The sequence below is a fragment of the Rhea americana genome, unplaced genomic scaffold (genome assembly GCF_003343005.1).
Source record: "Rhea americana isolate MKP2758 unplaced genomic scaffold, rheAme1 scaffold_32, whole genome shotgun sequence".
NCBI lineage: Eukaryota > Metazoa > Chordata > Aves > Rheiformes > Rheidae > Rhea > Rhea americana.
The window spans coordinates 6,961,811-6,987,244 of record NW_028186446.1 but is presented as its reverse complement, the minus strand read 5'-3'; the positions used below and the strand labels follow the sequence as shown (position 1 = coordinate 6,987,244).

The 25,434-nt window shown below is 35.4% G+C and overlaps 1 protein-coding gene across 4 annotated transcripts in view; it reads left to right on the top strand.

Annotated features, from left to right (window-relative positions):
- Positions 1-25,434, top strand: part of THSD7A (thrombospondin type 1 domain containing 7A) — a 204,333-nt gene that overhangs the window by 99,652 nt on the left and 79,247 nt on the right. For all 4 annotated transcript variants that reach the window (XM_085310555.1, XM_085310558.1, XM_085310556.1 and 1 more), the window contains 2 exons: positions 2,432-2,587; positions 4,932-5,135. In XM_085310555.1, the coding sequence (XP_085166681.1) occupies positions 2,432-2,587; positions 4,932-5,135 (360 nt within the window). The remainder of the gene's footprint in view (positions 1-2,431; positions 2,588-4,931; positions 5,136-25,434) is intronic.

Below are 25,434 nucleotides of genomic sequence, written 5' to 3'. Positions count from 1 at the left end.
CTTTTTCTTTTTCTTTTTCTTTTTCTTTTTCTTTTTCTTTTTCTTTTTCTTTTTCTTTTTCTTTTTCTTTTTCTTTTTCTTTTTCTTTTTTTTAAGCAGTAAGTAATCGACCTGGTAGCACACCCTTTGTACATTACTGATGTGCCCAAAACAGCATTCCAAAAACCTTTGGGTGTTTGAACAGATTTATTAATACCACTTACTGTTCCCAAAGCACTTCTTGTTTCCCTTACCCTCTAAATGAATAGTGGAAATGGCAGATGTTTCCAATAAATGAAACATTTATTTAACAGTATTTGCTGACAAGATCTAGAACTCCTATGGGACAAAAATCTCTAAACAGGTTGAAATAGCCTTCCTTTTATCTGAGCCAGCCTCTTTTAAAGACAAACACTATCACAGTTCCTGATATTTTGGAAATTCTGGACAATAAGCAGTATAGTTTGAAGGCAGATGAATTGGTGCAGTATGTAGTGGTATCCTCTGTTGGTAAACTCTCTAAAAATTCTAGCCGAGATATAAATGTCTATGATAAAAGAAAAAAAAATGCTATTTTAAGCTTCCTGACAAAAGGCCTTTGTTATTTTTCCTGGCTGCTATCCCATGATCTGGTGGGATCTAGTGCTTTACCCTCATGCGTGTTTGAGATCAAGCGAGGTGTTCATGAGAGTGCTTTCCTCATTCCCTGAAGCAAGACTGCAGCTCGAATGTGTAATTGACCCATAATTTCTATTTTGTCACTTGGGCAATTTTTTGATTAACTAAAGACTACAAACTGTGGGTAGCAATTACTTATTGTCTTTCATTTTTATTAGCAACTATTCAGTGCAAATTCAATTAGAGGCAAATTCTGTTTGTTTATGTTCATGTTCTATACAAGATAAGCGTATTATGTTGATTTTTGTGCATATTAGGTTTGCATGTGAAACTTCTTGTAAAATTCAGTATTCTGACATAAAGTTCAGTTCTAACAGAGCATTATGCAAACATCGGAATAATTTTTCCTGTGTTGTCTTGTGTTAAGAGATTGGTGATCTGGAGGCAGTAATATTTAATGACTATCTGTTATCTTCATATCTTTGTTACACTGAACAAAACAGTATAAAAGTGCCAAAGGAAGGGAAATTTGAAACTTGCATGTATAGAGTGATGATTTTTCATTCCCTCTTCTCTTAAAAAGTTAGAATCAAATACTTTTTCTATAACTAAAAAGAATAGAGAGAAACACACACATATATATACAAATGAAACAGTACTTTAACAGCCTGATGTTTACTTTAACATTCTGTCTATGGTTACTAGTCTCTTTTTTTCAGAGGGATGTTTTGTCATCCTTACTTCATTTGAGTAGCAATCTTCTTCAGAAGGTATTTAATCAGTGAGCTCTTTCATCACAAGAGATTATTTTTAATGGTGACAGAAAATGAATGAGGTAAATTTGTTGGGAAAAAGTCTTGATGGAGTGGGATAATAGTGCTTTAAGGTTAGGAAGTGCATATTTCTTCTTTCAACCAAATAGGAAGGACATAGCCAACTTCTCTATGTGTTCTAATAGTTATTTCCTCCTTAGTTTAATATCTTGTAAAGACTAATATTATGAAAGAGGATTAAAATCTATGCTCTATTTTGCTTTGGAGTTCTTTCCTTTGATCTGACATTTTACAGGGTTTCCTTATTGCTGTGGAATCTGGAAATTCAAGAGTGAATTCTCCTTCTTCTTTGACATAGAAGAAGCAGGGTCTGTTTTGGTCTGTTGTGGGTATTATATGATACTTACAGAACAGAGAATCTGCATTTGCAGAAGTATTTATTGACATACATTAATAAAAAATCAATTATCTTGTACAAGGTTTAAATTATTTTTAAAATATTGTTCATAGATATGTTTGTAAAACAAACTTTTTTTGAACTGAAGCTGATTTTGCACAAATCTTATTGAATGTGTACTGAAAATTTTTAGAGTATACGGAAATCAAAATTTTGTCATAATTTTAATCATATTGTAGATTAAAAATAACCTTTTAAAAATTAGCGAGGCTTTGGGGTTTTTTTGGAAGTATTATATAGAAGCAAGATGATTTATTCAGCTTTTTGTTCAGTTTCTTCAGTGAAGACATAAGTAAGACAACAGGACACTGATTTACGTGGAGAGCAATGTGAACAACTTGTAGTAACATATTGTATTCATTAAATGAAAGGACTAGGTCCTAGAGGATGCTGCAATATCTACGGTCTTCCTGATTCTACCTAATTGGATTTGGCTCTGTTCATGTGGAGAGTTAACTAACACCTGTTTTATTTTTTCAGAACAGACATTTTCCCCTCACTTCCTCAGATTAAAATGATGAGATAGCAGCCTTTCTAAATGATTGTGTCTACTTAGAGCAGAGGTTATGCAAACCTGAGAAATGTGTTGTCCCTGTCTCTGCAGCTTCTCGGCCCGTGGACCGCAAGCTGTGCACAGGACCTCTGCCCAGCACCAGCCAGCTGTGCCACATCCCCTGCCCCATAGAGTGTGAAACCTCGGCATGGTCAGCCTGGGGGCCGTGTACGTATGAAAGCTGTGAGGACCCACAGGCCAAGAAGGGTAGGTTAAAATTTAGAGATGCTTTCTAACGGTGATTATTTAATATTCCTAAGTCACTAGGCACCTAGCGTACTAATGCTTCTACCAAGAAGCGTATATCTAGTGCCTGTGAGCACCATGAGAGTATTCGGATAAATACTATGTTGTTCATTACTGCTTCATCAAAGCTAGCAAAACATAAACTGTTTACTGAGCCATCAAGGTCAATTTGGGCAATTACAAGTTAATTCCAATTTTAAACCTTCCTTTCAAACTACAAGAGATCCAATTTGCATACATCTTCAGATCATGGTTCTGACCTGTTTCAGAAGGAGAGCAGAAGCAGCCTCTGAGCTGGATAGTATCCAAGTCACTCAAACACTTACAGTTCAATGATAGTTTTAAGAATTCACTAGTAGAGCGTAAAACCGGAATCATTCACTGTTGATAAGCTACACGGTTTTACTGATGACATGTGCTAGTTTCAATTTTCACATGTTTTACGGTGTATTACTGTGCAGAACAGATTGTAACAATCTGACATCAAAGTGGCAAGTCAAGAATAAAGTGACAAGGACCACATGTAAGAAGTCTGCAAGTTTCTGGCCTCAAATGAGAAAAACTGGCCTAGTCATTGCTGCAATGTGGTTCTCTGACACTAGTTGTGAATCCAGACTTGGTTTCTTGAATGAAAATGCTCATAGGAAAGAGCAGCCACATATGTCCACTTCAAGGACCGACTGTTAATTAATATGTTAGTTTAGCCCTTTTTTTCCTGGTATACTACTAGCTACACTTCAGTCTGTGCAGCAATACTAGAAGCTTTATGATACTGTCACAATAATGTGACCCAACCTTGATCAAGTCTCCTCTAAGTACAGTGATCCGATAACTTGTTATTTCTGTTGCTATCACTGAAAGATTTGCTACATTTTCAGGGGTAATTTGTGTTTGTGAGGTCGATTTGGACACCTGCCTAATGGAAATGTTTGAGGATGTACTTTGTGTGAGTCTTCTAATGCTGCAGACATAAGCAGGGAAAGTTCTGCTTTAATTTTAATGGTTCTAATTGATTCTAATAAAGTTTCAGTGTTGGAGCAGAACTGAGGGAGAGTGAGGGAGAGGAAGCATGATGAAGGTACACGCAGGTTCCCTGTAGCCGGGGAGCTGCTGGACAAAGATGTTCCTTTGATTGTAAAAGCCAAACTGATGAGGGGAAATACCTGATAGCCTCATAAGGATTAGTCTGCATATAAATGTCATCAGACAGAATATTGCATTAATAGGTTATAATGGAAGGATCCCAAATAAGTTCTTACAGGAGGTGCCTGGATGTTCTGCTTATTTTCACATTCCTAATTTAGCAGAAAGATACAGTGTTGTTATGACTCCAGACAGAAGTTTTTTAAAATATGCTTCTTTCTGTCTCTTCCTCCCATGCTGGTGTTTCATAGGCTAACTGGAATTTTGGATAAGGCAAAAGTGCTTGAGAGGAAGCTGAAAGAAGCGAAGTTTTTGCCTTGTGAACTGTGTGAATACAGTGGTTGCTTTTGGACAGTTTCTCTTGCCTTTTGTTTTTTTCCAGAAGACTTTACAAAATGCTTTGTTGCCCATGCTCCTTTAAAATCTCTGTTGTTGTGAATACTGCATTGAAACAAAAAACAGTGCCACAAATGGCAGCCTTCTCTCATTCTTCGTTCATGCCCTTTTCTTCTCTTCTTCATGCATATTTCTTTTTTTGGCATTAAAAAATAATAAAGTGCTCTACCTTTCTATTCTCTAAGATTTTGTTCACTTTTCGGCCTTTTTATTCTTTGGTTTTGTACCTGGCCCATTACTTTTCTGTCTACCTGATTTTCTCTTTCTGATTTTGATAAACCAGTTTTGCCTTTGTTTCAGTCTTCACTGCTTCCAGATGTTCAGGTTTTATTGTATTTTCTTCTCTCAGCTGCCCATGTTTTCTTCTTGAAGTTTTTATATTTTGGTTTATAATTTCTCAGTAATCTGAGAAGTTGCATTTGAGAAATGGCAACCCAGAAATCTAGGCAATGATTTGTTAGATGAGATGGATGCAGCGAGAGTGAAGTACAAAAATGAGTACTGCCTTCCACGGGGGGTATGTGACTAGGACAGGAGTTTATAACTCAATACTTCTAAAGCCTTCATTTAAGTTTTACCTTTTTCCCGTGGTTAATGAGTTCTTCTAGCTAATTAGATTAAAAGGCAGTGTTGCTTTGAGCGCTTGTGGTGTTTTTGACTCATCAGAAACAGAGCTGTTCACACAGGTGTAGATAGATAAACATCATTTCACTTTGCATTTTATAACCGGCTCGCTCAGCTCTTTACGTTTTCACGGACGCTTCAGGTTTTAAACTAAGGAAACGGCGCATCACGAATGAGCCAACCGGAGGAACTGGCAACTGCCCTCACCTGCTGGAAGCCATCCCCTGCGAAGAGCCCTCCTGCTACGAGTGGAGACTCGTGGGGCTGGAGGAGTGCCTTCCCGACAACGACAAGCCCTGCGGGCCCGGGACCCAAGTGCCTGTCGTCGTCTGCGTCAACAGCGACGGTAAGATGCTTTTTTCCACCTTCCTCATAGACTGTGCTAGTCTGAAAAGGTGAAAATTTTGTTGTTTTCAGCTTTCTCGGTCCTTAAGACAAAGCCTTCTGGAATAGCAATAGCTCTCTGCTGGTGTCAGTTAGGTGTGGCAGAGTAGTATCACACTCACTGTTTGCCCTGCACCCCRTAGATTTACAAAGGATCCGGAAAAGATTTTGAGAAGAGTAAATAGAAAACAGCTATTTCTTTTTCGGTAGGTCAGACTCATGCCTGCAATGGCTTGACTGAATTTCCTGATGTAATCCTACTAACAAACCTGATCCACTGAGTCCAAAAAAAAAAAAAAAGTGTGAGTAAAGTAAGACGCACTGCAGTTAAGTATAGCTGGAAGAAAAATAATCATGTGTTTATTAAAAAAACATAGTTTGATGCATGTTACAAAGTTGGTTTGACAATCCAGACCTTCTTGCTTCTTCAAGAGGTCAGGAAGAACATCAGCATTATTCAGTCACGTTTTATGGGTGGAAAAAAAAAAAGAGATTTTGCATGCCATAAAAGCCAATTTTGAAAGCTGCCTACAAAATACTTTAATCTACATGAGACTTGTGAATTGTTGTTGGGAGAATATTCCTTATTCATTGGCCATATTATAGTCTATTCAGAGCAGCATATAAATTAAAATAATTGTGTTGACTATAGTGTCACGTAGTTATGGTAAGAGACCTCTTAACTCCCCATGCAGGATTAAATAAGGGGACGCCTCTGGTACATGTTTAACAGCTGCTTAAAATATATTGTAATTGTATTGCTCAGAAGGGATAAGATTTGATTTTAGAGACTTTAAAGCTTGAGCTGTCATGCTCAAGAATTTGAGTGATAATTGAGTTTTGGGGTTTACATTGAAAACCTCAGAGTTAGAATGTAAGCTTTATTTTTCTGCAGATGCCTGGGAGAATTGGTAACAGTTTTTACAGCTCAGAAAGAGATTAGTCTGGAATGACCATATTGAATGTATTACATTTTATGTCCCTTGCACTGCAAATATCCATTCACACAGTGTAATCCTTTCTTGGCAATAATACTAAAACTACTTGAGATCTTTTCTTGTGTACATTTTCAGAAGAAAAATGGCCTTTTCCTCAGAAGTGAAAATGTGTCCCAAATAATTCTATTTTTTTAGTGCCAAACAGAATCTGTTAAAAAAAAAGCCTACTTTTTGGTTTTATTAGATTTTGGGTAGTTTAATTTACCTGTGGTTTTGTGGGGTGGTGGTTTCTTACATATCTAATTTCTTAATGCATAATAATATAGACATTTATATTGACTATAATTTATTGTAACTATAATTTATTGTAGCCAAACTATAATTTATTAATTTGTTGTAATGGATATGGTAGTTCTCTCTTCTTCTACTTCAAATTACAGGATTTGCTGTCTGCACAGCATGGGCTTTGTCTTTGGCTGGATTTGTCTTGGAAGACTTGTCATAAACTTTTTTTTTTCCTCTCAATGTTAATCCTTTAATTAATTCTTATCTGAGACCTTTTCAATTGTTTGGCAGTATGCATTGCTATAAATGTGCGTAGGTCAGCAGTCTGTCCTAGGAGTGGGAAGGAGCTTCTGCCACATGCCTGTCATATTAGTCTTTATGACTAAATAGTTGTAGACATAATATCAATGGGAAGAGAAAACAAATTGCAGTTATCATTTTTGTTCGAAAGACCCAATCACCCATAAAGATATGTGTTTGATATCTTGTGATAGAGTAATGGAGAATAGTTAGTGGATTGCTTCCTGTTCTTCCTTGTGACATTTTCTTTCTCTTAGTAAAGTGATAATAAAGACTGTGATCTTCACCAGTAATAGCAAGTTACTCTTGCTTAGGTTTCTCCTGAGAAAGTTTAGCATGATACAGTAGCAGCAGACAGAGTAAGGAACTGCTGACCTCAGTTATCTCTACTTCTCCAAGCTAACTCTGCTCAAACATCTCCTTATTTTGCCTCCCACAGCAAGCAGCCACTGAAAATCCTATAGTCAACTCTCAACTGTGCCTCTAAGCACAAAATATCCTCTCTTCCCAGGTATCTCCCATCTAGTCCTCCATCCTCCTCCTACCCTGGCACATATATATCCCATTTCACAAAACATTCTACTGGCAAGTGTCCAAATTCTGGTCTACAAAGTCAAGTGGAGCAATGTCTTGCAATTTGGTGGGTTTTGCATCCATTGCTACAAGAAGGGTAATCTGGTGTGAAATAAAGCTTGGAGAATGCTCCTTTTACATTGCCACAAGATGATGGTTTAAATGAATCATCATATGAAATCAGGTGTTAGTCGACATTCTTTGAGCACTTCTTGGAGAAGAGTGTTTTGACTGTCCGTTAAAGGTTATATGTTTCATATGATAATGATATCTTGCTACAGGTTTGATCTAAATGGCACACCACAGTGAATTTTGTGCAGTTTTGTAGGTAGCTATGGCTGTGAAAGGAAACAACATGTGGATAAGTATTAATTATCACTGGAGTTTGCTTTGTTACCCAAACTGCTTAAAAGTACTCTCTTCACTTCAGGATTTTTTTCATGATTTCATGTGAATTAATTACTAAATCATAAATCCATGTCTGCATAGGAAAAGTTGAAGCAGAGAGACTTAAGTACATTAAAACAAAAATGTATTTTCCTTTAGGCTTCTGTGTTATAAAGTGAGAAGACTATTGTTTTAATTTTCAGAATAAGCATTGTACTGTAAGTGCTTTAACATAAGATGAACCCCACACTGATGAGTATCTTCTGTTTCTGTTGGTTATAGCATCATTATATGTATATTTGAAGCGTAACTAGTTGGTATAGCATGTCTCAACCTGAGGTCTCTTACTTTACAATTAGAATTAAATAGTAATGTTTGTGAGGTTGTTGTGTGTAATTGGAATGAGCTTCTCTGTTCAGTTTGTTTTAAAGATAAGAGTCATTACAGCCTTTGGTATAATACCAAACAATAGATTATTCTCCTGTGTTGTTGCTCGAGGCCTATGATTGTCATTCGCTTTCCACAGTGGATTGCGGTAATCAGAATTTTCATTCAGGCTGAAAAAATATGACAGTTAGTATCCTAGGTTGTCATTGTGGAGACTGTAATGAACTTTGATGTATTTTATTACATAAATGGAACTTCAGCATTCTACTGTGGCAAGAACCTTGTCAGAATATTTATTCCTAGTCTGTCTTCCAGGGAATTTTACAAATAAATTTATCTGGGTGAAAATCCTCTTTTCAATTGTGGAATCTCCAAAATTTGGACACAGGTTTATCAGAATTCTTATATCATATGCTGTTAAATTTAAAACTGACGTAACTTCAGCTACTTTATATATATATATATATGTGATACACATATATGTACACACATAGATGTTTATATTTAATACTAAGTTATTTAATGCAGTTTTGATGAGCAATTTTATAGGAGATGAATTTGATCTTTATTGCTTTGTAGTTAAGGCACTGTGTGAAGAGTACTGTTTCAAAAATATTTCTGTGTTATTTAAAGACCTAGTCTGTAGTAGTTCCACCATAATAGTCTGTCGGAAGACTATTCTACACTTCCCCATTCTGTAACAGATACATTGGTGCTACTAATACATAAATAGGGCAAAATCAGTTTTAAGACCTTAAAATCTGAAGCTTAACCACTGCTGAAATGACTACAAAAAGATAGCTCATTCATTATATATTTTTAGGTTTTCACTTTTATGCTGAGTTTTGTAGCACAGGTAGCAGAAGTGACCATGGTCTCAGTAGCATTCTTCTGATCTTCAGATAGTAGCCTGAAATTCATTGCTCATTTTGTAGGAATGTGTAAATAATATACTGATTCATGGCCTTTATGATATAATGGGCTCCATTAGTAACATTGCATGTGTTACTCTGGATAAAATAGGTCTCACTTTTGAAGGATAAATTTTCTCTGGACCTTATTCAAGGTCACTAATTGTTGGGTTACAGTCAACTCCACAGGGGAAAGAGAAGGACTTACTACCATTCTTCAGTTTCACTTAGCCCTTAGAGATGACTGGTCTTGGAGGAGGGAGCCATGGCAACAGCAAGGCTCTTCGTATATATGCAAATTTCTGCAACTCTTTGAAGTAGCAAAATTGTTCCTGAAGTGGTCGAGGCAGAGCTATTTGTGTGGCTGAGTGCCACGAGCTCTGGTCTGGCATCTGGAATGTATGAGGGTGACAGAAGTATGGTCAAACCACCAGCAACATTAGTAACAAAAATTGATGCTACCCTATTCACAATGCTGAGGGGAAACACAATGATTTTAGTTATTGATTTAAAAAAAAAAAAGATGAACTACTCTGTTCCATTCATATATACATATATATATTTCAAATTGATTCATTTATATACTTTATAGGTATCTCAAACACTGTATCGTCCAAAATTGTATATGTTTATTCTCAGCTAACATGACTGGCTAGAAGCCATCATCCTTTTAGCTGTATGACAGTCCTATAGAATTTAATCTCTTTATTATTTTTCTCTAGACTTAGAATTATTTCTGAAATATTATTTTCTTCCTTTTACTGTATTTAATATGAAAATGTATATTTTTAAAACGTATTTTAAATTTTCTTCAATAGCTTCCTGATTAATATCTGTATTTTGTTTATTAAGGTTTAGCTTGTTGCTTTTTACAATTAGCATCTAATTGAAACTATATAATGAACTTTAGGAAAGAAACTGAAGATGTGCTAGTGCAGCTTGTTGTATAACAGGTTTTGACTGATTTAAGAATTGTCACTTTCTGTACATTTAGGGTTTGACTCATATATATGCTAAATGATTCACAGGTAGCTGTTGGTCTTCATTCAGTTTGTTAATGGAAATCAGTGAGAAAAACTGGAAACTTTTTGTGTGTGTCCAGGTATAAATATTCTGCTGCTTCTGCTCTTTCCATTAGATGGATATGTGCATTGAACAAAGAAATCATCAGTCTGGTTAGATTTTTGGAGATTGTTTAGAAAGATAATGCCCACTTTGTGTCAATTTATGACTTAGTTCTTTTAAAAGAATAGAAGAGCCAATTCAAACTTTAAGTACACTGAATTACTGGGAATCCTGCAAGAGAACTCAGATCAAAGTCTGGCCAACACTCAATAGTCAATTAGTAGAAAAATGTAGTGGCTAATGATATTTTTTTTTCATCACATATTGCCTTATACTTACAGGAACTTGGTTGGATGTGCATTAGGTATCGTTTCCCAATGTTAATTTCCTAGCTAATGTCATTACGGAATTGATTGTAACTGTTCTTTGCTGCTTGACAGCTTTTTGGCTGACCATTTGAAGCATTTAAAATAAATGGTAAGATATTGTTGAAGCATACTTTGTTCCTCACAGTAGAGTACCTAGAATATGAAATGTATAACCCAGTCCTTTCCTTTGATCTATCTGCCTACATAAAACAATTGAATATTTTTATTGGATGTTTGTTTTACATAAGAATTTGCTACTGAAAACATGAAGGGTAAAACACAGTCTGTTTAAAGCATCTTAAAATCGGTACCCTCTGGCCATTGTGTTTCAGAACATGGAGTTTTTAAGGGAGTTCTGTTTAACAAGATTATTTGCTTTATTTAATTTTAAGGTGATTGAAGAAAAACAGTATACCATGCCACTGAATGTATCCCATTGCAGTTCCGTAATCAGGAAGCTTGATACTTGATAATTCTTTTGTTGATGAAAAGGCACATTTTATGTCATACCAATTCCTTTTTGTCTCTCATCTTGACATTAGGAAAGTAGACATATCCCCATTAAATTCCATATCAGAAAGGATGTTTTTAATACTTGTATAATATGATGTGATTTCATTATAAAAGTTGACTGAAATACATCCCTTCCTCTCGCAGTATCTTTTGGCCTGGAAATAATAATTGGCCTGGAAGAGTGAGGCATTGACTTCAGTTAAAGGAGTAAGCATAACAAAAGAAGAGTTTCATTTGTGTAGTGCAATAACCTATTATCACTGATCACAGTGCAATAGATCCTGATTTCCAGTTTATCGTACCTTTTTGAAGACTGCATTGTACTTGTTTATATACAATGCCTGTAGACATATTAATGTTAATAATAAATATAGTTGAGTTTAAAATACATGGGCTAACTCAAACTTTATCTTGTGTTATAAATAATAATTTGTTTGTCTAGTCATTAGCGATGACATTGTTATTTTTTGTCAAGTTTACTTCTAAAATATACTATTACATTGCAAGGAAGCTAGATTTGTGTACTTGAAATCTGTTGGACTTCTAGGTATAGAAGTTGTCCATGATGAAAAGCAAGAATATTCCCAGAATATAACACAGGATTTAATTACAAGTTTCATGTGATGCATACTCTTAATAACTTGCATTTGTGTTTGACAGCACAACCAGCTGCAAGCACATGATGTTGCAAGAACTACTTTTTATAGCAGGTAGTAAATTAGTCAGGGAGGTGTTTTTATGCATAAGTTTTGATTTGTCTGCATTTGAGCAGTCTGCAGAGCAGGAGTCCAATCTTGTTTAGGCTTCAAGCTCTGTCATAATAAGAATGCTAAAAAGTGACAACTGTGTATACTTTTTAAAATACTTATTTTTTTAGGAAGGTCAGTTTAATGCTTTACAAGCTTACTGTTATTGCATTAAATCATGCTTCTTTGAAAAAAGAAAAAATGGCATTGTTGATTTATGAATAAATTATAAAAATGATTGTATAGACGCAGCATTGAACATTGTTTTTAGGTAGATGTGTCATTTGATAATTCCCTTTTCATTCCTTTTTTTTTTGCCAATCATTAATGATATAACTAGAACAGACTCAGAATGTACTTTAAATATTTTTAAAAAAACATACTTAGAAAGGATCCTTTTAGTATTATGTATTTATAAGTTAAATACCTCTTTCTTGGAAGATATTGCATAATCTGTATTCTTTATGATAAAATGTTCTAAAACAGTATCTTCTCATTAGATTTCATGGGAATCATTTTACATCTGAGAGAAAAAGATTGCACAGGCATATTTATATTTTTCTGGCATCCTGAATATTAATACTAAATTTTCTTAATAAATGTTGTCAAATTTTGATGCTGTGAAACTAGTATGTTGATAAATTATGATGATAACTAAAACATCCTCATTAGCCAGTCATGTCAATCTGGAATAAAGAATATGAATTTTATTTTCAATCTTCGATCCTTAAGCTGCTCATTGTCTGACCTTTCTTTAGGATCATAATTTTTGTTGAGTACTGATTAATGTAAAACCACTGTTTATCCTTCAAGAACTATCTGATTTCACATAATGACTTGCAGTTGCAACTTAAGATAATTCGTGTCATTTGCAACTCCTATGTGCTGCATAAGCACCATCCACGTCCAGTACTTAAGAAGACTTCAAACTGAGATATTTTGAGCACAGAGGCTTTGAAACGTAGTAAGCTGCAATGGCTTTTCCAAATCAGAGCAGACAACTGAGGGTCCCAGCCTCTCCAGTGTTCACAGTGGTCCATACCATTTTCTGGGGGTGGGGGTTGCTTTCATTAGGATTTCAATTATGGATACGTACAAACTCACTGCAGAGGGAGAGGAATAGATTTGTGCTCAAGATTTGGTGAAAAGGGGAATGGAAAGCAAGAGAAACAGGAAGAGGGCAAGCAATGAGATGAGGAGTGGGGGAAAGATAGGACTAGACCCTGGTTTGCTCCCAGGCAGTTTATTGAGAGCAAGTGAAGAACTAAAGGAAAGTTATAAAGTCTGGATATAACTGAGATTAGGAACTAATTTTGGAAGAGATTCAGACTGAGTGACTTTTGGCCTGAGGAAAGATTTCATAAGCAGCTGGAGAGGACTTGGCACAGCTGGGTGAAAGGGACAGTGAGGTGACAGACTGGGATTAGTGTCCAGAGAAAATGAGGCTGGATAAGAAGCCTGAAAAGAGGGGAGAGAGAAATTCATCCCTTATGGAGCGGGAACACAGAGCGCACTATAATCTGCTGCTGCTGTTGTCCCATGAGATCAGTGGGCTGAGCTCATGTCAGTGATGTCCAGGGTCAGTTTAATACCCATGGAAGAATTACTGGTTTTCATTTGGCTCCTTTCCTAAACTATAAAATTGGAAAGAAATATTATGTCAAAATATCATTTATTAGGTTACAAAGCTGATCCCTTAAATTCAAGGAAATTGAAGTTGTCTGTCTGGGCCTTATGTAAATGTATCAGATAAAGTCTTTAATTATTTAATTGTGCTGAAATGGCATTTTCTCCCACCCAGCCTATTACTTATTTGTGAAATGATCTCCTTCTTTGGGGATTAAGTGGGCATTTTGTAGTAATGAATGCTTTGTCATTTTACATGGCTAGTTGTCTCATTTTTCAGAATCTAATTTTGCTATGCTGCTATTCAATATCAGCAAAATATAAATGTTACTGACCTGTCACATCTTGAGCGTTTTGAAATTTATTAGTGACTGTGTGATAGCCATCACAAAAAGATCTTAGAAAAATTACTAATGCTGTTCTAATAACACCTTTAAGTTAACGTATGGTAAATAAAACATAGGATTGTGCCTTTAATAAAGAAAATAGAATTAAAAATACCAAGCAGCTACTCATTAAGGAGTTTCTAGTCTTTGAAATGAAGGAAAAAACAACCTGGTGGAAAAAGAAGTAGCATGTGATTATGCAATTAAAAAAATGCTTTATACACAGGCAACTTTATTTCTGCCAGTTCTTGCTATTTGGTTGGCTGACATAATTTTGAAAAAGGTTACTAGCTAGAAACTTCCTAAATCTTGTGGAAGGCTTCTAGAAAACCAACGATTTCATTCTCTCAGGGGATGGGAGCCTAGCTTGTCTTCAGGGGCAGCTGATTTCTCTGGATAGATCCAAATCTGCAGCAATTTCTGTGCTTGTATAACTTAATGCCAAAGCCAAAAGGTTTTAACATTGCTGTATTCTCAGATGTACTCCTGTCACTTTTGTTTTTGTGGTGTGACAAAGTTAGCGTGCCTCCTCCGTTTAGCATAGGTTGATAAGATGTAGTGCTCACCTCCAGTTGCTTTCCTGCGTTCTCTCTCTCTGAATCCAGATACTGAGAGACTGGGCAAAAGAGTGAGTCAAACGTGAGGCTTCGTTTTAGTCTTCTAAAGAATCAATTATGAAAATATTTTCAAAAGATGAGATTAATTCACAGTTTGAACACCCTAAGGGCACGCTGTGCCTCCCACTTCTAATGCTGAGAAGGTACTCATTGGACGATGGATAAAAAGGTGGTCTCTAAGAACTTCATTTCTTGGCCAGTAGTGGGACATGGACAGAAGCATTCATGAAGTCAATTACAAAACTATTTCTCAGAAAAGTGTAAACATGGCAGAGAGAGTAATGCCTCTCACTTTGTGTTTTACCTGTGAATGAATTGAGCTGTCATATTGCATATAGAGTGACAACACTTCACTAGCTGGATGAATAATGAAAAGAAAATATTTGTAACATCTTTAACTGTAAAAAATATTGTTTTCCCCCTCTTTTATGACTTTTTGTAGGTCACACATGTATTGGTGTGGCAAGAAGTATCACAGATATTTTCTTAATGCAAATTCTTATCATTACAGTAGTGAAATTAGATAACTGGCAAACTGAAAAGTTCATCTAATATTCTATCAGTCGCATGCCTTTAGTCAGGCTTTTCAGCTGTGAGTCATGCTCTTGCATTAGAGATTGGAATAATGTTAAAATGTTAATGGCCAGACTCTAGGAAAATGCTTGGTGAAAATGCTGTAGGGGAGCACTTATGAATCAATTCATGATGTAACTTTATGAATTTAAGCTCAAAAGTTCACAAAGTTATCCTCCGAAATTCCTATTATGAAGGACTTGAAAAGTTCATGAAAGTTATGGCTATTCAGTATTTCTTCAGAATCAGGCCATTTAAGGTAGTTGTTTAAAACATGCAGATTAGGATCTCAGYGTAGGGAATTGTGGAGGAGATTGGCTGCGGCAAGCACTGCCATTCAGCTGACATTAGGGGAGCTATCACATTGTTTCCATGCTGCTGTTTTTGTGGKCTTGCCTATTATTTCCCTTCTGTGCTTCTATTCCTGAATCAGATCCCTGAATGTTAATCTAGTTCAGATCAGCTCATCCGATTTAATTCGTTTCTACCTGATTTGAAATCATTGAGGTTCTGTTGTGTTTCCCTGGACTTGTTCTCCATTTAATTTTGTTGTCAAAGGTTCAGTGATCAAAATCATGCTAAGAATAAAGAATCTAAACTTTGTCAAAACCACGTTTTTCACCATTAAACACAACAGAATTTCTGTAACATTTTACACAYGTGGAGAAAGGCTTTTTTATCTTTTTAAGTCATACTTTTATATCTTACTATATAAATTGTGATTTGCCTGGGGAAATGTTATGGGACTATCTAATTGACAATGGGATCAGATACATCTTTTGCAAGTGAGCTGGTGTTTTTGCCAAGTGTCCTTAGAAAAACACTGTGAAYTTTCAAGTGATCTTATCTTTTAGAGTTGCACTATGCCTTCCTGTTTTTTTATAGATCTGTCAGCACTTTTCCTCTCCCTATTCAGCTTAAAATGTGGCCTATTGGTCTGACATATTGATCTCACTCAGTCCCATGACTAATATTGATTTTATTCTCAGTGGGACCATAGCTTGTCCTCAAACTTACTTTTTCTTTCATACCGAGATGACATTTGATTGGCTTATTTGATGCTAGAAGGCAACTGTGCTTGGTTCTGATCAATATATTTGTGTTTTCTGTTCCTTCTCGGTCTCAGTAAGGCTGCGTTAACAAATGAGCCATGAAAATGCTTCAACTACATGTCAAGCAGTAGGGAAATCTTACTCTTGTTTGTCAGGAAGAGTGCAGGTGTTCCACTGTGTACTTTATAGAAATGCTTGACTAATATTCCTATGGTACAAATGTGCTGCAGCATAAAGTTATAAAGTATATAAAGTCCAGGTGATCTTCTGCTAAAGGCTTATCATGTTTCAGTTTTTTGTTTATTGTGCCTTTCCTACTTGGAGACATTTGATCTGAATTAACTACAAAAATAAGTTAAACTACAGTAAGKGTGCATGTGAATCCTCTTATTCAGGATTAACGTGCCCTTAATTCTATTTGTTAAGAATTTTCTCTTTCATTCTGAATAAGGATGCCCATACAAAATACATTTTCACTAACCTGCTTTAAAGTCACATTTTAATTAATTTGGATTAATTATTCAGTATTCCTATTTAGATCAATCCTTTTCAGTGATGCTCACTATAATAGGACASTTCAGATATTGCCTCTTTTATGTTGGTGGCTATTCAGTGGTATCAGAGCTAGTGAAAATTTCAAAGAAGGTGTCATCTGTAATAATAAGAGGAGTTTTCTATTAGTCTGACTATATACATAAGCAAATTATGCACTGTATATGTAAGTCATTTCTTGGTGACTTATGGTGTCAGAGTTTAAATGGCCATGGTACTTTGTAAGTCGCAGTCAGTGCTATAAGATATCCTTGGTGTGCCTGGGTGTGTATATGGTGGAGTARCCAATCTTGTTTATAAAAATGAACTATATTTATCAGGTGATTTGCAGCTAGCCAAGCAATTGCTGTATGGTTTAGAGARCTGATAATGCTGCTGCCATCATTGCTGCCACCACTGCTACCACTTATATAATTATGTATATAATCACAGAGTGTATTGGAAAGCTCAAGACTCAAGTCTGAGCATGGATAGCAGAAAATGTTCTCCTTGTTATGATGAAAAAGAGAGCAGAGAAGTTTCTCCTCTTTGTCTCACTTTCATTATCCTCAGAAAATTTCTCCTTTGTTCATTTTCATTCTCCTGTGGGAAAGAATTCAAGGATAAATAATAAATTAACACTTTAATAGAAAGAAAGCAAGAATTTTTCCCTGCAATCAAATACCCTAGGTTACTGTATTTTAAAATATATTTCAGAGTTAACATAGTTATGGAATATTATTTTTTCATGTTGTTGTTTAATCTACTCTTACTACATATGTGACAGATGGCACTGCATCTTATATCTAAAAAATAGTATTTGGATAAAGAAATACTATTTCTTTCCCTGTTTTTATTCTTCTCTGTCAAATTTAGACAGTATCTACTTGAATATAATCCTGATAAATGACTCTAATATAAATGGTGGTACATATGTTCTTCTATTATCAGACATGAAAATGGGATTACTGAAAGCATTAATATTGTATCTGAAGATGTGATTTTATTATTTTTAACCAGTTAAATCCAAAGAACTTACTCTGCCCATCTGAAATGATTTTATAACAAAATATAAATTTTTAAAATACTTTCTTCATTTTTGCTTCAGAGTTGTTCTTTTATTGTTTTCACTATTTCATCTGTCAAACTGAGGAGTGTTGTTTGGGGTCTCATTGTTCCTGTAACTATTACATATATGGTGCAAAGCCTTACCTGTTGCTTTAAAGAATGATGAATTGATTCTTCGCCGGATTTCCTAGCAGTGACTCATTTCCTTGAAAATTTGGTTATTGAAATGTTGGGTGGTCTTAACAGGAAAAGACATTTTAGAACCTCAACTCTCTTATCTGTGTAGCATAATGTCTTCCAAATCTTTTAGCTTTCAGATGTGCTCTCTGAAGTGCGTTACCTGTTTCTGCGTTCTTGCTACAGCTGCTAATATACTGAGTTATGGGGAAGGGTAGCAGGCACTGTCTTTCCAGCTGGAGCTGTGGTGGTAATAGTAGCATTCACTGGTTTCACTGGTGCAGAGAAGAAGTAGGAGCGTTCAGGTACTCTGGTTGGAATTAGATTTCCACATGAATTTGAGAGTTCTTTCTATGAAAAACTTCTCCTCTCAAAAGTTGAATACATGAAGAAAATTGCACAGAATCTTTAACAGGAAGTTACTGGTCATAAAATGATGTGTTTCAGCTCTTTAAGGAACAGAAAATCTCAAAAAGATCATCATTTTCTCTTATGTGCTTTGACATGCCATTGTTTTTGAATTAGGCAGAAATGAGTATGGTGGGTTTCTGAGCTCCAGCTATATTTTCTTTGTGATAGCTTTGGTTCCTGCCATCAACAGTAATTTTTCATATCAAATGTTTGCTTAAAAAAGCTGAAAACACATTTTATAATTTAGTATTTCCTTTTTTGAAAAAGTGTACATATCTTCTAGTATTAGTAAAGGGCAAGGAGAGAAGTGATCCATGACCTTTAATATATTGCATTGGTTTGTATATGTAGTCATAGTGAACATGTAAATAATATGAAGATTTATCTACTTGTCTTATCATGTCTCTTATTTAAAAAATGCGTCCCTGTTTATGAGATTCATCATGTTGTTTTTTGAATAAGGGACCAAAATACCATTTTTATTGTTTTCTTTTAATAAGGAATAGACTGTGTGGTATTACTTAAAATTCTACATCAAAACCAGAGTAAATTTTTACACACAAACTGCCAACAATGTTTTCATTTCATTAAACTATTAGATCAACATTCTTATATTTTTGCATAACCAACAGATGTGAGAAACAGTGGAGTATTTGTCTTCATTGAAAACAGCGCCCTTTCTACTTAGGCTTCTTAGAAGAAAACAACTTCACAAATATTAACCATCAACTAATTAAGACATACTTAATTAAATGCAAATGCTACTTAGCAAAAGCAATGGAGAGAAAGGCATGTGGTTAGGGATTTAGAAACTGATTTAACACAGAGCTAACAGCGAGGAAGCTAAGCAGTAGAACTGAATGCAGAAACTTTCCACTTTTTAGGAATGATAGATGGAAAAATGTTACCATCTTTTTACATTGTGTTTATTGAAAAACTTTGAGGCTAAGGGAGTAGAATATATTGAGAATATAAAGTTTAGGTTAATGATTCTTTATGTTAAATAATCAAAGAGGTTAAAAAATTCAAAACTTAAAATATTAAACATTAAACATAAAAATATTAAACTTACCTAATGCAGAGAGATATCTTGACAGCTGGTCATTCAGGAACTAGAATAGAAAGTAATTGCATGTAAACATATATACTTTTGCTATTGTTTTCAAGGACATTGCCATTTTACTAACATTAAAACTTACGTTGACATCCTTCATCTTTGGAGGAAATATGAATAAACACTGCCAAGATGTTATGAATGTTTTATTAATGTTTAAGTTTCCTAATGTCTATCAAAGTATTTATTATATATAAAATATTGAACTAGCTCAAGAGCAAAAATTGGTCTGCCATGCTGTTCTTTTTCTCCAAATGTTCTTCAAGATCATTGTGCTAAASAAGCCACTAAATGATGAACTACTTGTAAATATTATTGTTTCCTCTTTCAGTGGCTTATTTGATTAGGTTTTCAGGGATTAACTTCTAAATTCTCCCTACAGAAAAATCTGGGTCAGCTTGTCACAGTAGTGCATGGATTTTAATTAGAGACATGTGCCAGGAGAAAGACAGCCTTCTTCAGAAAATACTGTATAAGAATATACGACAAAAAATGTTTTTATTAAAAAAAAAAACAAAAAACAAACAAAAAAAAACCTCCGTCTTCATTTGAGGTGTATATCATACTGAATTTCCAAGCAACAGTTTGGTGAAGTGTCAGTGAGATGAGAAGGTTTGAGGAAGACATATAGCAGCTGCCAAATTTTGCAATAGGGCAGAATTAGAATGAGAATGTTATGGTTCTCCACTTCTTACTGCGCATAGGTTGCAGTGGAGTTTTCCACCTGTTCTAATCAATGCAGGGAAAAAAACAAGTCCATACTATTGCTACAGCATTGCAGTTTAGAAGGAGAAGTTAATTTGCTGTGATATGCTGATCCATTTGCTATGCATGCTAAACAGGCAGGATTTTTCCTTTTTTGGTGAGCTTTGAGGCCTGGTAATTGCTTCGTGATGTGAAAAGAAGATGGTGGTATTAGAAGTGAAAATGGTAATGTTGGCTCATCCTGGTATGTTATTATCTGCTCATTAGCAGTTAGAAGGTGTCCTATCATCTGAAAATGTATTTTTGTATTGTGATTTGAATGGCTTTTCTGTAACGTGAAGAGTTACCTATTTTTCTATTAGACTAAATATCAGCCAAAATTTAGACAAGAATGTTACTAATGTAACAATGTACTAATAATGTAATGTTACTAATGTTCTAGTATAGAACTCCTTGTGTGAAGGAGGGAGGGGGAGAGAGAAAAAAAGAGGTCTTGTGTAGAGGAAATTTGGACAAATTTGAAGATATTCTGTTATTTCGTTTTGGTGGTTTGCTTGAAGATTTGGGGGGTTTATTTTTTAGAATATTGACATTTGGAAGAAACACATTAGCATTTTTACTATACTATTATAGTCTAGTTGTGACATTCTCATAACTTTGATGCAATTACATTTTACAGTGCTATTTTCTTGCTTGTTTCCTGCCCTGAGGTGTAATTAAAACAGACATTTAAACAACTTCCAACTTGTAAGAAGAAAATGCATTTTCCCCACTTACAGTCAGACTACCTTTATGTAAAATTATAAAATTAATAAATATATAATAAATCATAAAATTAAAATTATAAAATTACTGCATGTAGAAACTCCTCAGTGGAGAAATGTGTGCATTGCTAATTTCAGGTATGGAGGACTGTGAAAGTGAATCCCATATGAAAAACAGGACTGAGCACGTATCACAGACCTATTTTTCCCAGCTTTGAAATATAGGTATTTTGCCAGCTGGTTTGAAGCTGAGTTGTTCTTGATGGGCATGGTTCATTTGAACTCCTCCACCAATTTGAGGAGGTTATTCAGCACACTTGAAGGCTGACAAGGACGTCAATGTGGGGGCACATATAGATCCTTCTATGGAAGGAATGTATATGGGAAATTGCATGGGAAATCTGGGGAACAACAGTTTTATTGGCCATTTCAGCTGTCCAGCTCCATGCAGGAGGCAGCCTAACGCTTTCCTGCTGCTTTTTCTTTCTACACAAGGAAGGAAGGAAAACATAAGTGGCAACCAGGGCAACTCATGTAGATTTTAACATGTTGTGAAATAAACTGCATTTCTTCCCGCTCTATAGCGCAACTAACTGATAGTGTTGAAATGAGGGTTGCTGTTCATATTTGGACAGAATTTTACAGCATTTTTCTGCCACAGCTTCTCAGACTTGTGGTCCAGCATAGTTTGTGCTGTATGGATAGAAGTGTCTGTRTCTAGAGGCATTATTGAAGGCAATTTAAAACTAGCAGGGCCTTCTTTGCCCCTGGACACAGAGCACTTAAAAGCCAAGCTCAGGGATGCATTACAAGTGTATCAGATGCCCAGCAGTTTTCCCATGGACAACACATTGTGCACATCCTTTTCAGTTTCTTAGGCAAGGCACGAAAGTCTGTAACACAAGCATCAGCCAAGAGAGCACTGCCTGTAACTGATATAGTTACATAAATATATATATACACACATATATATACGTGTGTATATATATATGTATGTGTGTGTGCAAGGCTATATATACCCTATGATGGTCAATTCAGTACATCTAGATCAAGTAGTGCTTTGAACTGTTATTCTTTTCCATTGTTTTGATTTTCACATCCTCATTTTAAATGTACATATTTAAAAACACTTGAACTGAGKCCTCTGTGGTCTGTTATTAAAAAACAGACCATCATACAGAGCTCCGAGGAACCATAAAAACAAGAAGATACTGGCATAACTTGGCATTGAGCTTTTATATTTTGTCTTAGAATGTCAGAAGGACTAGTAAATTGGCACAGATTTGACTAAATGGTGCTGAGGTTGAAGTCTGCACTTTTAACTTTTATGCTCAGTTGCTGTCACTAATTGTTTTATGGACTTTAGACTGGAACTGCATTTGTTTTACCACTCTGATATTTCTGTCCTTTACTGATTATACAGAATTCTTTTCTTTAAATGACTTATAATAGTAATGTTCAAAGCCCTCACCTAAGTTGATCCTATTTATTATGAACTTAGTACCAATTGTATCAGATAATAGTTTAGCCTTTCAGAGATTATAGCTGGTTTCCAGGTCCTAGACTGTGAGACCAAGTTAATTACTTGTTTATGTGGAATCACACCTGCATTTCTATTTCACGTTGACTTTAGAAGAAAGTTCAGCGGTTCTGCATGCCTCGTTGAATCCAGCAGTGATTTTGTTGTTCATTTTAGGGCTTTAAAATAATTTTGTCCGCTGTTAAGCAATTGCCTTTCCATTTACTGCAGGTCAGGATTTGACAGTAATTTTTTACTGTGCAGTGAAGCATGCATCATATTAAAGGATGTACAATAAGCAACAGAGTTTTCTTGCTGTGTCTTACAGTAGTAATACCAACTCTAGATATGATTTTGAAAAAAACATTCATTTTACAATAAGCTTAAATATTGGACGTATTTTACAGATGGGGAAGAAAAACACGAAGTAATGACATGAACTGACTGCATCAAACACAGAACCTGGGTCTTTGGGGTTCTAGCCCAACCTCTAGCCTCTAGACCAAATTTTCATGGATGTCACTTCTGCTTTGCAAATGTAGTAAAGCAGCAGTGGCACATGTGCTAGAGGGTCTTCACACCCCAAAGCAAAAGGAGTTTTAATGCAGTGGCACACTTTACTGCTCTTCTAGCAGGAGCTGGCCTAACAGTTCAGGGAAAAGGTGAAGGTTTGAAGGGCTGGCTCCTCAGCAATCTCTACKGCTGACAAAAATCTCTAGAACTCTTAGCAAAAATTTAAACAGTTCTTGACAATTTATATTCTTGAGAAAGAACACCTTGGTAGCTTCATGCCTTTTCTACATACAGTCACTCTTTCTAGTGCAGTTTGGAGAATTTAGCCTCTACTCTGCATATGTTACCTAAGAGAGAAATATTGTTCAACTGCATAAACACTATTTCTCAGTATGGACTATTGCTGTGTTTAATGGACAAAACAACTGCTCAGTGGCAAAGACTTTTCTTGTAAGGGGAATGTCATGTTTTGTCTCTATCTTTCTGAGGTTTTCTAGGGAGGGGAAGGCTGACATATTTTTTAGACTATAAGTACTTTGAGGCAGGGACTTTTGACTCGTGTTTATGGAGAACTGTTTTCATCTCTTGTGCAACATGAATATATAAAACTCAAATATTGGACTACAGATGGCAAACTTTCAAATGAGACTTTTTGTAAGTAGTTCTAGTCTACATTGGGATTGCTCTCAGCACATGGTTGAGTAGTTCCTGGTAGTTAACTGCACTATGCACTTTAAAGAGGGTGGCAACAAAGGTCAAGATGTTCATAAAATCATTAGTGAAATGTCAGAAACAATTTAGTCCAAGTAAAATATCTCCCTAAAGGTGTGAAGTACCCATTGCAAAATATTCCTTCCAATTGCATTTCTATCCCATTGCCTTCATCAGATAAAAATTAGACCTTTGACAAAAAATGAATGCTAGTATGCAAGATACATATTTATAGAATGTTTTCTTTGCAAAGCAAATGGTAAAAGGGGGCTTTGACTTGGAAGAGGTTGAAGGCTTTTTTATTTTAAATATAAATTCCAACTAAAACTAAAATCTATGCAATTTCTCATTGTGGCTCCAAGCATAACTTGAGTTTCCAGTTAAAACCATAGTGATTGATAGGTGATAAATAAGCTAGTTACAGTATTTTACTTCTACATCATGACATACTTTATTATAATAATGATATTTCTTGCAAGATGTGAAGATGTCCTAGCAGTTTACCTTGTGGAGTCTTACCTGGGGGTGGAACAGTTTGAAGATGAGGTTCATTCCTTTCCTAACTTCATACTTTCTCAAAGGAATTTGCAGTCTGCTTATCCTGATTCTCCTTCAGCCCAAACAAGTGCCATCCTGCAGGGACTGCCATCCTGCCATGCAGCAGGCAGGAATTCCTCTTACACCAGTAATGGTCTGTAATGACCTGTGATAACATAGAAAAGGCTATTGATGCAAGACAGTCCAGTGCAGGAAGTAGAGCTTGGTGTGGGAATTTTCTAAAGCCATTGACAAGACTCAAAAACCTATTTGTAATATGGGAAAATATGGCTTTGGAGGCTGGCTTGATCTCAAAGGTTTGTATAATTCAGATAAATATGACTACTTTAGACTATCTAACAAGCATCAGCTGCAGGACTTGGCCTTTCTGCAGAGCTGAGGAAGGCTGACCTTTGCTGTTCTGTTGTGACTAAAGTTTCTTCAGGAGTAAAATATTTGACACTGGTTAGTAGCATAGAGAGGCGATGACCCTCATCTTTTCCTTTTTTGTTAAAAATTTGGTCATTAGTAATTCTGGGAATCATGACATGTCACTAGTATTAGAGAACCTCCTATTTTCAAGAATTTGTTTGGCAGAAAGTCTTTGAGTGGTGTTAAGACTCTGTAAAGTTTGAATGACAGGAAAGTAGATTTTGTTTAGATTACTGTTGATTCATTTTATTATTACTCTGTTAAGCAATAAAAGCCTAATTCGGGGCTTGGGTAAAACAGTRTTTATAGATCTTTGCTTGATTTATGGCATCCACAGTTCTTATTGAATTAGCTTTTCAGAGTCCAGGTGGCAATCATTAACATCAACTGATGTCTTTATCATTAAATTAGTGTGTTTAATGATTATTTTTAATAAAGGTTTTGATACATTGAGAACTTGCTTTCATTGCAAATCTTGATGAGACATTATTCATTGACGTTAGTTATTAAAACAAAATAGCTGACATGATGGATCGTAACATATGCAATATAATAGATGGTCCTGTTCAGTTCCGTTGAGATTGCGTATACRTCAATAAAATTTCAGTAGACGGATCATAATTCAATAGAATTTTTTATGCCCTAGCACTGCAAGGACCATATAACACAATAGGCATTCAGATGCTTTTGAAATTTTATGCTTTTCAGATAACTTTTTTAAAGTTCCCTATGTGTAAATGAGGYTGGATCTTAACTTTGTTTTATATGGTTAGTGGAGCCTTAGAAACCCATAGTTCTCTTACGTGCAACTCTCTCACAGTTCCTTGTAACCAGCATTATGTCTTGGGCTCTTGCTCAGTCCTTGGATTCACTGAAAGCACTTGGAGTGTATGATAACAAGGCTAAAACTCTAAAACATTGAATACAAATCTCTTTCTCCCTAGTTTTTTCTTTTTTTTTTTTTTCCTCAGCTTATCCTTAAGTGAAGCTTAATCCTGAGGCTTTTGTCACTCTTGCTGAGAATTTTTGATGTCTGAGTACTTTGTCATTTG